Below are 13,906 nucleotides of genomic sequence, written 5' to 3'. Positions count from 1 at the left end.
CTGAATGCTGGGAAAACTCTGATCTGGTGACATCTGTGGAGAGAGAAACAGTTAATGTTTCCAGTCGAGAATGACTCTTCTTCAGAACTCTAGTAAGAGTCTGAAGAAGAGTCAGACTGGACTCAATGTTAACTCTTTCTTTCTCTAAAGAAGCTGTCAGACCTACTGAGTTTCTGCAGCATTTTCATTCATTTTGGAGATGTGATAAAGTCAAGAGTTAAGTAGTAAAAAGCAGCAGTTCAAAAGGCTGTGGATTTTGATCTGAGAGAAGTAACTGCTGAGGATGGTGACTTCCAGGTTGTGAGAGTTTGAACTCAATCGTAACCATTTACTGGCCTGAATGGGCAGGAACTTGGCTGTGTGGCCTAGAAGTCATACTGCTGCAGCGAGGATTTTTGCTGCAGGGGGCGAATTTTGGGTTGACCTCAAATTTACCTGCCAACAACTGATCCAGAGTTAGAATCGAAAAGTTTTGGGCTGGAATTTAAGGATTAAATTAATGACAGGTGGCAATGAATGAGGTGGGAGGGTGTTGGCTGGAGTCTTCTATACCCTCCCAACATCAGCTCCGTTCACTTCGTGATGGAAAATTCATCGACTACCTTCCCACCCAGCCATTTGAGTTTCTTAAGGGGATAATTAATGTCCATTCTGCTTCATCCTGTTGTTACTGGTGAGTTAGTGTCAAGACCTGTGGTGCTGGAAAAACGCAGCTGTCAGGCAGCATCCGTGGATCTGGAGAGTTAACACTTTGTGCCTTCATTGAACTGGCATTGGAAGGTTTATGTTGGGACTTCCCTAAAAGGGGTGACTTGGAGATCTGGCCAGATCTTCACTTGGCCTTATGCCTCCCTTTTAATTTTTTTTTGTAAATTGTGCCAAATTGGTGACAGTGAATTGTACCAAACTAGTGACCATAAGAATCAAGGAAACAAAAATACAAAAGACTAGATAGCTTAAAATGGTGTCTTGCAAGTGCACTTATTATCAATCAACATTAGGTGATGAAACATAGCAAGTATTGGCAAAAGAAAAGAATGTGATCTAATTAACAATAGCAGTGATTCATCGAGTTCATGTAGGCAGATAGTAGATCACATAGATCACCCACTGATCCCACATTCAGCTGCTACTATGAAAGAACTTCTCCAAACTAATTAACAACTACTTTGTTGCTTTTCACTATTCAAAGTAATAAATTTTATTTGCGTGTTTTTAAAATAAATGTGGCAGAAACAGAACTATTTGATACTCCTATTAGAAATGTGATTACTACAGGTGGGTACATTTACTTTAAATGGTTTACTATTTGTTACAAAATCATTACAATCTTTTGAGAAACTAACATCAGTATTCATCAAACAAAGTCAACTGGAGTATAAACCTTGCTTATTACCCAAGGTGGTTGTGTGTTTTCATGATGATTTGTGATGTGCAACTGGGGGCTAAACTGGTTATGTCGTTCTGTGAGTGGCAGGGTCGAAGGCCTTGTTTTCTCATGTGACCTTAGTTGCAGCTTTGCCTATCAGTGTTGTCTGTTTTGGACCACGCCTGGTTTGCAGACCCTCTTTGAGAATCACAGGAGACAAGATTGTCACTGAATTTTGAATCAGCTGCAGTTTGTGGGGAAGAGAGAGGTCAGGAAGGGAGGAATTTAAGAAGTCAATCCACAAATAGATGGTGAAGTGGACTCAGATGTGCAGCAAAAGACGGTGATTTGCTGAAAAGGGTGTTTGTTAAGCCTGAAGAGTATTTAACTGCCATTTAAAAAAAAATCTGCATGAAGTTAAAGATTACTATTTTAATTACATATTTTAAAGATAAAATTCAACGTAATGTGAAAAATCTGAGTGTTGTTTAACCAACCTTGTGGGTTTTCATTGGCATGCCACAATGTTTAGCATTCAAATGCTTGTGGTGAGCTCTTACACTGATAATTTGGAGATCTGTTTCCTCCTGACATAAAGACTATTATTGATGGCCTGTGGTTGCTGGCTTTATTGAACAAAGCTTGACTGAATTTTGTGTCTGTAAATGTTTACATACCTTCCAGTTAAACACTTGTCTTCGATGAACTTTAAGTAATTGTTTGATAGTGGAAAGAAATAACTGGAATGGTGACATCCATAATTACTTAGGTGGCTATTCTGGCAACTGGAGGCTTGAGCAAAGTGCTTTATTATTCAAGAAGATTCCGAAGTCACCTTTAGTTAAATGCTTATCTTCGATTTTGAACATAAAAATCATATGCAGAGTATAAAGATAAAATGTCAGAAGCAATAATATTACTAAAATCCTCTCCTATTAAACTAATACATATAAAATATAGTTGCTGACAAAATTGCAGAAACCCATTTTGATGAACATACCAGCTTTAAATAGGAAGATAAATATCCAATGCTTCAGCACAGGCAGCAGCAGTAGCTGCACCAGTCATTAAAGCAGACTGCACCATTTCTCAGCACGTCGTGAGGTGTAGCTTAAGCTGGAAGGATTTTCCCCATCTTCCCCCCTCATTTCCATTAATATGGGTCCTGCCTGCTTTAGTCGGGGGACAGAGCCAGTCCCAGGGTCCCAGAAGGCCCTGCTCTAACATTATGTGCTCAATGATATGTTCGTAGTCTGTTTGCTTTTTACCTATTGCAGCTCAGAAGAGAGCAGGTCTCAAACTTGCTTCACATTCTTAGGGAAGATGTGGCTGTGGAACTGAATTGCATTTTGAATTACGGGCACGGCAAGATTATTTTTGGAGAGGTGACCTTTCCAGGTGGATTGCTGTTCTCGATTCCTTCCTCTTTGCACTGTCCTTGGTAACAAGTCATTCAAATTTGTGGTTGAGGGGGACTTGAATTCTTAAACGGGGTTTTGGCATTTCCCTTCTGATATGGCTCACGCTGCAGCTCACCTTAAAAAAGCCCGGGACCTTGATCACGAAGAGAAAGAGAAGGAAAAAGAAAAAGAGAGGAAGAGACAATCGAGGAGAAGCAGTGAACGGTTAAGCCGTAAACGTAAGGTATGCCACCTTACCAAAAAATATAGTACTACTGTTTTAAGACACTTGCTATACGTGACTCTACTTAGCAATGATTATAGATTCGCTGCATTGTGGTACCTTGCCAGCCCTGTCAGAATACCACTAAATTTATAAACCTGTTCTCAATCAAGGATCTATCAATAGGCTTTCTACTGTAGGATACACAACCAGATTTAATTAACTCGATTAAAAACCCTCCCTTTACTGTTGATGTGATGCAGACTGCAGCAGTGATTTGTTTTCATATGTGCTTGTGATGCGTGCTTATTTCTGCATTTGAAAATGTGTATGTGTGTGTGATTCCTCCATCACCAGCATATACAGAGATAGGACCTAGCAATGCCTTTTTGCAGCAAACAGAACCTGCAATAAACTGTCCAGCTGCTGGTGCTATGCTGAGAGATTGCCTCTATACATTGCAGTTTGCACAATGTGGTAGCAGACGTTTAAAAAAATGGATTATTTTAACCATTTGTATGGTGATGTCTAAACTAATTACATCTCTTAACAAGTGGATTTGTTGTTGTTGATTCCAGCCACTGGCATCATTTAAGCAGAGCTGTACTGAACCATCCAGAAGTGTCTGAGGTGCTGCAGTTTCATAAGGCAGTGCGAAGGCTTTTCTGCAGTAGGGATCAAACACTGTTTTAGGAATACCTATTGGGCTTTGCTGTAATTGGAAATCTTGAATGGTTTATTTTTCTAATATTCAAAGACAGCAGGATTTAGGATTATGTTAATTTGGTTGCTGTGAAAAATGTCATGGATTTTGGGCAATGTTATAAACAGGCAAAAGCAGGCTGCTTGGAGTTGCTTGGATTTTCTGCAGTACCTCTTTCAATCAAAGTGAATGTTTATTGATAGTCATTTTTAAACTAAAGTAAATGCATTTTAATGTAGAGCTGATTAAGAAGGTTCTCGATACTTTACATGTCACATTGGGTAATGCCAAAGTTTTTTTTTAAATTAAAAAGTTATTTGAATTTATTTTTATAATGAATTCAAAATGATGCCTGGTTAAGCATTACATTCTCTGCGCTCAGAATAATGTTTTGTTTAATTTGCAAAATATTGACTGATTCAGTCCAATCAACAGGTTATAAATTTATTTTTGTATATTAGATTGTACAAGAAGCTGAACGTGAGTTTGGTGCATCTATTGGTCCTTCCAGTACTTGTGTTTGTTGCCAAATAGCGCCACTGTATGAAAAGCAATCAGTGCCTACCAGTAAGGGAAGTAATTCTAAAGGAGACGTTGTCTAAAACTGTAAAAAATTCTATACTAAAGATTGCTGGAGGATCCTCTAGAATTAAGGTGAGTTCTGCATTCTATTCCAAGCAAAGGTCAAACGACCTGACATCAGAAAGAGTTTTCTTTTGGATTTGGGGGAGGTCGGGATACTTTGTCACAATAGGCCTTAGAGAAAAGTTACAATGTCAATCGACATTAATTCTAGTAGGTATAAACCTCTCCAGTTTCGATTCATAAAACCAGAGAGGAACTTGGTGCAGCACTTGTTTAGACTATCCCTTCAAGTTTTAGCTCAGGCCTCTGGGTGGCTCTTTTGCCCATCAGATCAGTGGGGCAATTCCAGGGGAAATCCCAGGGTTCCCCCCAAAAAGTTGCCTTTTTAAGGAATCTAGAGGTCTCAGCAGAAATTAGAGTTCCATTCAAACTGGTCAAAAAAAACTTCAAAATTTAAGAAGGAAAAGTATGATTGTTTTCCCAATAAAAACTTGTTTACTTCATTAGGAGCTGAAGATTTGCCTGATCATCCAATTTCTGACAATATATTACAGATTCAGAAACATTTCCTTTATGGTATAATTATTTATGAATTAAATGTACTTGAAGGAGAAATATTGAAATTTCAATCATTTCAAATCTAGTGTTTCCTTTGAAAATACTTAGTATTATCCAGAATGGTTTCAAGATCAGTGTGCTTTTATTAATCATTACTGTTTAGAAGATTGTCAAGGTCAGGAACAATTCCAATGCAGAATGTTTTATTCAATTGTTTTATAATAGTTCATTATTTTGATTGTTCTGTTGTATGTGTGGTTGGTCAACCTGTCCATGAGATTAACAAATTAATTTAAGTCAATGATGATACATTTCCCATGTAAGAGAGATACCCTCATTGTGTTTGATGCTTGTTAAATGGTTAGATATTGCTTATTGAAAGAGTCCACAGTGCCCAAGAGTGTAAGTGAATATATAATGACCTATTGGTGCACTCAGGTCCCTCATCTAGTAACTGTTTGAACTTGAATGTTTACTTCTATTAAAGAGTGGTGATATTTCTGGATCCCAGAATCTGTAGTGGTTGGTGTGTGTCTGAATTCATAGAGCTGTGATAATAGGTGTCTGTCCAAACCCAATATGGTTGAGTGCATTTTCTTTCCTATTGGAATTTGAGATCAAAATGTTGGTGTTAACTTGTAGTTTCCCGAAAAGAGAAATGTCTCCCATAATTTTGTGTCCTGAAGTGTTTTATACTCTGGTAACAGTGGACTGAATTTTATGGTCCCTACTAATGTATTTGAAGCAAGGAGACTTTTTTTAATATAGCAGGTGGCCTTCGGACCCAGTCCAACATTATGGTGAATTAGGAGGCCGTCTTCCTCAGGTATGTTGAGGTCTGAAATCACTTTGTATAGTCTATTCTGTCATTAATAATCATATTACAAGCTTTTCAGTTATGCTTTCCATTGTAATGAAACCACTTTCCAATTGTAGTTTATACTTTTTGTAATCAACTTCTTTGGACACGTATTACACAATTTCAGGCAGGAGAGACTTCAACCTGAAACTTCTGGCCCAGAAGTAGGGGCACTACCTCTTCATAAAATCTAACAGAATCTATCTCAATGTTTTGTACCTCCAATGAGAGCTATACATTTGTATAGCTCAAACATTCCATTGATAAAGGCTTTATTTTTAACAATGGGATTAAAATCTATTGACTCCATTAGTTAGCTGCCTCAGGTAATTTGTGAAGGCAGTCCTGGTGGTTTTGCAAAATAAGCTATAAAAGGTCAGCACTTTGAAGTAAAATCCGACAAAAAGAAATTATCTTTTGGCTGTAAAATTATAAGGAAGCAAAATAGAAGCATGTTGCGGAACTACAAATCTTCTCCTTTTTTGTGTAAATCATCAAACTGCATTTAACACTTAAAGGATTGCTAGGAACCTTTTGAAATCTACTTTTGTCTAATATTGAGAATGTCTTCCTTCTCTACCAGAGTTTCAGTGGAGGGAAAGAATATTTTTATTGACCGTTTGTTAGTTAATAGCAATAGATTAAATTCAAATCAGTAAATATTTTTCTGATGGCCTCAACATTTGTAGAAAAGGTGCATTGCATGAACTTGTAAAATATCTGAAAACAATTTATCATAATTTATAGTTGATCTCCTGAAAATGAAATAGGCATGTAAGAAATATTGTTGAAGACTTGTTAACCATATTAACGTGAGGAATAGGGTTTGTGGATCCTTTTACATGGAAACCATTTGTGTTTTCCTTAAGTTAGAAATAATTCAAAGCAAGTGAATTAAATCTAAATCTATGTATAAGCAGAGATGCTATTGTCCAAGGAATTTATTTCCTTCATATAAAATTACAGATTAATTATTTTAATGAACCATCTTTTCAAAGTTGTCAGAACCTGCCAAATTGTTAAACAATGTTCCTTTGACAATTTTTGCCTGAAAAACAAAACATATCCTTGAGTAATGGTGGGTCACAATTGAAGTAGGGTGTTGCTCTCTAAAGGAAATAAGGAAATTTTCTCACCATTATATTTGACCTGACCACATACTTTTTTTTTCACACGAAACTCAGTTGGTCACTGGCTGAAACGCCACACCCCCACCCTCCCATTTAACTTTGGAGAGATGCAGAGCATGAGAAGCTTGTGCACTCTTGGTTTTGGACATTTTGAGTGAATGTTTACTAAGGTATTCTTGCCTGCTGATTGGAGAGAAATGGTGAGAGACCCACATTGCCTCTTTTTGTCAAACCACAAGCAAATCAGACATGGTAAAGCCACAGCAATCCTCCGCCTGGAATCAAGTCCCAGTGAGTTGGACAGGGTCAGCAACACTACAGGGGATATGGTGGTTTTTGCAGGAAAAATACTTCCTAGAATTTTAGGACTGCAGTGTGAACCAGGCCACAGATAAGTCATGTGGAGGGAGATGGTTCACAAGATGAAAGCTGGGATTGGGAGGTGTTGGTGGGAGAGAGGGGGGAGGCAGATAGTAAGGGTTAGCCCTTAGACAACTATTTCTTCCCACTGTTGAATTGCTCAATCTGGCACTGATGGGGAACCCAACTCACTCACCCTTGGGGATGACAAACCGGCCACAGGTCTCCCGTGCAGTTATAAACCTCTATAAGATCACCCCTCAGCCTCTGAATCTCCAGGGAAAATAGCCCCAGTCTATTTGCCCTTTCCCAGTATCTCAAACTTTTCAACCATAGCAACATCCTTGTAAATCTTTTCTGAACCTTTTCAAGTTTCACAACATCTTTCCTAAAGCAGGGAGACAGAATTGAATGCAATATTCCAAAAGTGGCCTTACTAATGTCCTGAACAGCTGCAACATGATCTCCCAATTCCTATACTCAGTGCACTGACCAATAAAAACAAGTGTACCAAATGTCTTTTTCATGATCCTGTCTACCTGCTACTCCACACTCAAGGAACTATGAACCTGAACTCTAAGGTCTCTTTGTTCAGCAACATGCCACAGAAGCTTAACATTAAGTGTATAAGTCCTGCTTTGATTTGCCTTTCCAAGCTGCAGCACGTCACATTTATCTGAATTAAACTCTCATCAGCCACTTTGTCGCTTTGTGGGTGGCACAGTGGTTAGCACTGCTGCCTCACAGCGCCAGAGACCCGGGTTCAATTCCCATCTCAGGCGACTGACTGTGTGGAGTTTGCACATTCTCCCCGTGTCTGCGTGGGTTTCCTCCGGGTGCTCCGGTTTCCTCCCACAGTCCAAAGATGTGCAGGTCAGGTGAATTAGCCATGCTAAATTGCCCGTAGTGTTAGGTAAGGAGTAAAGGTAGGGGAATGGGTGAGTTGCACTTCGGCGGGACGGTGTGGACTTGTTGGGTCGAAGGGCCTGTTTCCACACTGTAAGTAATCTAATCTAATCTAATCTAATCTACTCCTCGGCTCATCACTCCATCTAATCAAGATCCCATTGTACTTTGAGGTAACCACTTTAGTTGTCCACTATACCACCAATTTTGGTGTCAGCTGCAAACTTACTAACAATACCTCCTATCTTCACATCCAAATCGCTTCTGTAAATGACAAAAAGTCATGGACCCAGCATCGATCCTTGCAACACACTGCTCCACAGCACAGGCTCCAGTCTGAAAAGCAACCCTCCACCACCGCTGTCTGTACCCCATCTTTGAGCCAGTTCTGTATCCAAATGGCTAGTTCTCCCTCTTCCATGTGATATAACCTTGTTAACCAGTCTACGATGTGGAACTTTGTCAAAAGCTTTCATAGGATCCTTGGGTTTATAAATAGAGCATAGAGTATAAAGGCAAAGTAGTGATACTACATCTCTATAAATCATTGGTCAGACCAATTTAGAATATTGTGTTCAGTTCTGGGTAACTTATTTAAGAAAGGATGTTAAGCCCTGGAGACAGTTCAAAGGAGATTTATGAGAATGATATCAGGAATGAAGGATTTTAGATACAAGTAAAGGTTAGCGTGTTTGGGCTTATTTTCCTTGGTCCAGAGAAGGTTAAGAGGCAACCTTATTAAGATGTTCAAAATTAAGAACAATTTTGACAGGGTAAAGAAGAATATTTATTTCCACTGATTGGTATATCAGTAATCAGGGGTCACAATTTCAAGATTATCAGAATGAAATGAGGAAGTTGTTTACTCAGAGTTGTTAGGATTTGGAATATGTTGCCTGGCAGAGTGTTGGAGGTGGATTCCATTTGGAGGTTACAAAAGAGAGCTAGATGTACATTTGAAAGTATGAGGTTAGAGGGATTTGGGAGATAGAAATGAAGAGTGGGAATAGCTGGATAGCTCTTTCAGGAGTTGGCACAGATAGTCATTGAGATGTACAGCACAGAAACAGACCCTTCAATCCAACCTGTCCATGCTGACCAGATATCCTAACCCAATCTAGTCCCACCTGCCAGCACCCAACCCATATCCCTCCAAATCCCTCCTATTCATATACCCATCCAAATGCCTTTTCAATGTTGCAATTGTACCAGCCTCCACCACTTCCTGTGGCAGCTCATTCCACACATGAACCACCCTCTGTGTGAAAAAGTTGCCCCTTAGGTATCTTTCCCCTCTCACCCTAAACCTGTGCCCTCTACTTCTGGACTCCCTGACCTCATGGAAAAGTCTTTGTCTATTTACCCTATCCATGCCCCTCAAGTTTCACAACATCTTTCTGATAGGAAGGAGACCAGAATTGCACACCGTATTCCAACAGTGGCATAACCAATGTCCTGTACAGCTGCAACGTGACCTCCCAACTCCTGTACTCAATACTCTGACCAATAAAGGAAAGTATACCAAACACTTTCTTCACTATCTTATCTACCTGTGACTCCACTTTCAAGGAGCTATGAACCTGCCTCCAAGGTCTCTTTGTTCAGCAACACTCCCTTGGACCTTACCATTAAGTGTATAAGTCCTGCTAAGATTTGCTTTCCCAAAATGCAGCACCTTGCATTTATCTGAATTACACTCCATCTGCCACTTCTCAGCCCATTGGCCTATCTGATCAAGATCCGTGATGGTTCAAATGGTCTCCTTCTGTACTATAAAATTCTGTGATTCCATCTCAGCATACTTCAATTATTTACTCACCAAATATGCACAAACTTTAGTCAAAGCTTTAACCATCTCTCGGTAAAAAGATGAGCAATCAAATACAAAAGGTTTATGAACTAAGTGGCTACAAGCTTGAATAAACAATACTTCAGTGATTGAATGCCTTCATTCAAACAGTGCAGCCTTATTGTCCACGCTTCCTTCTGAATGGAATGGTCAGAATTGCACCATAAAGCATCTTCATGTTCATTCTGATTGGTAAGAATTGAATGTATCAAGTGCCACTGCAAATTTGTATGGTACATGTTGCTATTTCTGCTTTTGATGTATGATCACTGACCGTAGGATGACTGCAAGTTCATTTGTAATCTGTAACAAAATACAAGGGTTAATAACTTGGAAAACCACGCTCTTTGTTTCAGAGCTGTAAGCTGTCAGCTACTCTGGAAATTAGATGATGGCATAACATTAGATTGTAAACTGCGCACTCTTCCTAAAAGGAGTATTTCCACATAAATGTAATTCAACAACCTGAGTCCAAAAGTTAATGGGGATTCTATTGATTTGCTTCTAATAGTTGCTCACTCATATTTTCAATGATAGTGAAATGAATAGATATTATATCCATTGCTCCAGTACTATATTTGCCCTTCTACAACTGTCCACTGATAAAATTGAGAATCCTTTTGTACATACATATTTTATTTACATGATTATATCTGCATCATTGTGGGGCTAAGAAATTGGTTCAAATAACACTTTTTTGTAGGATCTTGAGTTAGCTGCTTGAAATATGTAAACACAGTGCATAATAAAAACTCAAATATTTGAGATTTGCAGAATATGCATTACCATTATTGGCCATCCTTCAGGTGTATCTTTCAGGTTTTTCAACCAGTTTAGGAATGCTGAAGAATGCAGAGGCTAGTATCTTGGACCTTAACTTGGTCAGTCATCTGCTGTCTTAACTCAAAATATCATTATTTCCAATTTGCTTCATCAAGGATGATGAAAACTTGCCGACAATATATTCATTTGTAAGAAATTACTCTTTGTGAATTTGGGTTGCATCGTTGTGCTGCTTGAGATTTATTTAGAAACAGTTTTGGAAGCAATTTGAGAGCTATGAAGTAGAGTTCACAAGGCTTTGCTGCCGGAAATTGTGAGGGACGAAACCAACAGAATAAAACCCAGGTGTCCCTGGTTTGTCTGATTTAACTTGAACAGAAATGGCATTTATGAGAAGTGGAAAACTGGCTGAGATTCATGAGTGCCTGATTTTCATTTTTTTTAACCAAAGTCAGAATTATTGCCATAAATTTCACAGCCACAGCGTTGTCTTTGCTCAACACTTCATGGTACGATTCAAACAGTTTTTTTAAACTTCTCTGATTTAATGGTGTTCTGTGAGATTTTGTAAAATGCAAATCGGTATTTGATTGGATGGTGAAAAATATAGTTGGTTTCAGTCTCAGTTGGATCTGCTACAATCAGAGCATCTGCACTTTAAGCTACTTTCAGTATAATCACTTGCTTAATACATTCTTTTCCTCAGTAATCTACAGCAGATGTCAATTTCAACTTAGGTACCAGTGATTTCAGTTGATGCAGAGATTACTGATTAAGTAATGGCAACAAATGCAATACTGAAATAGATGTTAAGAAAAATAACTAAGTTTGTATAACTGCAGATACTGAATTGGCACACTATTATAAATTTATTTTACATTCTGCAGTTACTGTAAAACATTTCTAAAACATCTCTATAACCTTGATCCACATTTAGAAGTATGACCTATGTTGTTCATTACAATAGCTTTTGTTTTGCTGCTGCTTCAGACCATATGGAAGCTTTCTAATTTCCTCTACTCTCTCCTGCATCCCACACCTCTTGTTCTCACTGAGGGGGCAAGCTGTTTTCAAACCTTCACCAATGTACTACTGTGCAGAAGTGCTCAGAAAGTTAACTTCACTGATTCTTAATGTGTCTGTGGGGAAATACCCAACCTCAAATTATCATTTCACTGTGGTCAACAGTGTTACAATGGTGGGTGCTATCCAAAATACCACCAGTCTGGCACAGAAGGCACATTTATTCATTATTTATACTGTTAGAAAGTTGAGCAACTAATGATTAGAAATATAACTTCAGAGGATGGTTCTCTTTATCAGAGTGCTTTGACATGATGATGGAAACAATAGTTTGTTAATAGTATTAAAGAGCTATCTTGGGAGCATATCTGATTTGTATAAAGCTGGAATAATGAAGTTTTAACATTCCTAACATATTCCTGTTGCAGTGAACATGAAGATGAAAACTAAATGCTCTCCTTTCGAGCTTCCAGTACATTCCTGGCACATTAAATTCTGCACTTGCAAGGCTTAAGGTGAAAAATTACCCCAAATGCTGTAGTATTCTGCACTTTGATACTATGAGCTGAAAATTTTAAGATTTGCTGCATTTCCGACATGTTCTCAGTTCTGAGTCAGAAACCTGGAAATGGCCATTGTAGGACACCAGGTATGAACTTGCTGTAGGAATGATTAAGAAGACATCTCTGGTCGCTCTGTCAGTCCAATGGGGATAGCACATGGTTCCAATATTGGGAATTCCATTCAGTACAGTACATAGGATACCCTCTTCCAAACTGAGATCTTTAAATGGCTAATTATTGGTCACTTAAGTGCTGCTTTCTGCAGAGCCATAACTTGGAGACTGGAATGAGGAGTTTACTTGCATGGGGAAGCCTGGAATGACCATATTCAAACCCCGGGTGACAAGGAGTGAGCACCTTACCCAAGGGACTTGTTTCAATTTTTGGTGTCCCTTTCTATAGGGTCTAGGAGAAAGTGAGGACTTCAGATGCTGGAGTTCAGAGTCAAAAAGTGTGGTGCGGGAAAAGCACAGCAGGTCAGACAGCACCTGAGGTGCAGGAGAATTGACATTCACGCATAAGCCCTTCATCAGGAGTGTTTGGTTGCAGGGGACTGGCTGAGAGAGAAATAGGAAAGTTGGGGGGAAGGTAGCTGGGAAGGTGATAGGTAGATGCAGGTGGAGGTTGATAGTGATAGGTCAGAGGGGAGGGTCGAGTAGACTGGTGGGAATGAAGATGGACAGGTAGGACAGTGCCAAGTTGGCGGGTCAGATCTGAGATGAGATTGGGGGAGGCTAGATAAGGAAACTGGTGAGGTCGACATTGATATCAAGTGGTTGAAGGGTCGGAAGGTGAGGCGTTCTTCCTCCAGTCATCAGGTGGCTTGGATTTGGCAGTGGAGGAGGCCCATGACTTGCGTATCCTTGGTAGAGTGGGAGAGGGAGTTGAAGTGATTGGCCACAGGGCACTGGGATTGTTTGATGCATGTGTCCCAGAGATATTCCCTGAAATTTTGCAGGAGTTGGCGTCCTGTCTCCCCACTGTAGAGGATACGACATTGAGCTCAATGGACACAATAGATGAGGTGTTTGGATAAAGTTGAGGGAGAGATGTGGTTGCAGGTTTCGCACCTCCTGTGGCAGCAAGGGAAAGGTGCTGTAAGTGGAGGGTGAGTTGTTGGTAGGGTGTGGACCTAACAAAGGAGTTATGGAGGGAATTGTCTCTGTGGAACGCAGATAGGGATGGGGGGTAAATACATCTCTGGTGGTGGGTCTGATTGTTGGTGATGGAAATGGCAGAGGATAATATGCTGTATTTGGAGATTAGCAGGGTGGAAGGTGAGGATCAGCGGGGTTCTGTCCTTGTTGCAGTTGGAGGGGTGGAATTCAAGGGTGGAGATGCAGGAAGTGGAGGAGATGCGCTGGAGAGCATTGTTGATCACGTGGGAAGGGAAATTATGGTCCTTGAAATAGAAGGCCATCTGGAATGTCCTGAAGTGGAATTGCTCCTCCTGGGTCTCTAGGATATTGTCTATCCTACCTGGGAGTCTTCCCTGACTCCCTCCACCCTGCATTTCCATCCTGATCCTCCCCTCACTTCCATGCCTCATCTCTGTCCCCGACTGTGAGAATCCCAACGCATACATAATCCTGAAC

At 39.7% G+C, this 13,906-nt stretch overlaps 1 protein-coding gene across 30 annotated transcripts in view; it reads left to right on the top strand.

The window, feature by feature from the left end:
• Window positions 1-13,906, top strand: part of ank2b (ankyrin 2b, neuronal) — an 892,118-nt gene that overhangs the window by 482,782 nt on the left and 395,430 nt on the right. For 2 of the 30 annotated variants that reach the window (XM_043697486.1, XM_043697240.1), the window contains exon 1: window positions 2,484-3,013. The exons of the other annotated variants lie outside the window; for them this stretch is intronic. In XM_043697486.1, the coding sequence (XP_043553421.1) occupies window positions 2,885-3,013 (129 nt within the window). In that variant the 5' untranslated portion in view covers window positions 2,484-2,884. Of the gene's footprint in view, window positions 1-2,483; window positions 3,014-13,906 lie in introns of those variants that run through there. 30 annotated transcript variants of the gene reach the window in all.

The sequence above is a fragment of the Chiloscyllium plagiosum genome, chromosome 1, assembly GCF_004010195.1.
Source record: "Chiloscyllium plagiosum isolate BGI_BamShark_2017 chromosome 1, ASM401019v2, whole genome shotgun sequence".
NCBI lineage: Eukaryota > Metazoa > Chordata > Chondrichthyes > Orectolobiformes > Hemiscylliidae > Chiloscyllium > Chiloscyllium plagiosum.
This window is presented reverse-complemented; position numbering and strand designations above follow the sequence as displayed.